Source organism: Apaloderma vittatum, unplaced genomic scaffold (assembly GCF_000703405.1).
Source record: "Apaloderma vittatum isolate BGI_N311 unplaced genomic scaffold, ASM70340v1 scaffold32260, whole genome shotgun sequence".
NCBI classification, from domain to species: domain Eukaryota; kingdom Metazoa; phylum Chordata; class Aves; order Trogoniformes; family Trogonidae; genus Apaloderma; species Apaloderma vittatum.
The window spans coordinates 3,727-3,962 of record NW_009695556.1 but is presented as its reverse complement, the minus strand read 5'-3'; the positions used below and the strand labels follow the sequence as shown (position 1 = coordinate 3,962).

Sequence of the window (236 nt, the reverse complement as noted above, 5' to 3'; positions counted from 1 at the left end):
GGGGAGAGCAGTGTGACTGTGGCACACCGGAGGTAGGAACCCTCTCTGAGAGCCCGGGGAGGAGGGCGGGTGGCAGGGACTGGAGACTTGTCATTCAGATTCAGCAAAGGATGTGCAAACCTGTTCCCTGGACACCGTGCTTTGCAAGACTCATCTTCCTTACAGTCCTGATGCTGCTTCTGGAAAATAGCTTGTGGAGGGTATTCATTAGCTTGGGTGTGTGCCCCCCCTTCCTG

General features: G+C 55.9%; 1 protein-coding gene across 1 annotated transcript in view; it reads left to right on the top strand.

Annotated features, from left to right (window-relative positions):
* Nucleotides 1-236, top strand: part of LOC104275698 (disintegrin and metalloproteinase domain-containing protein 8-like) — a gene marked incomplete at both ends in the record, with an annotated part of 11,961 nt that overhangs the window by 8,008 nt on the left and 3,717 nt on the right. Inside the window, 1 exon segment of the mRNA XM_009871731.1 lies at nt 7-32. Within this exon segment, the coding sequence (XP_009870033.1) occupies nt 7-32 (26 nt within the window).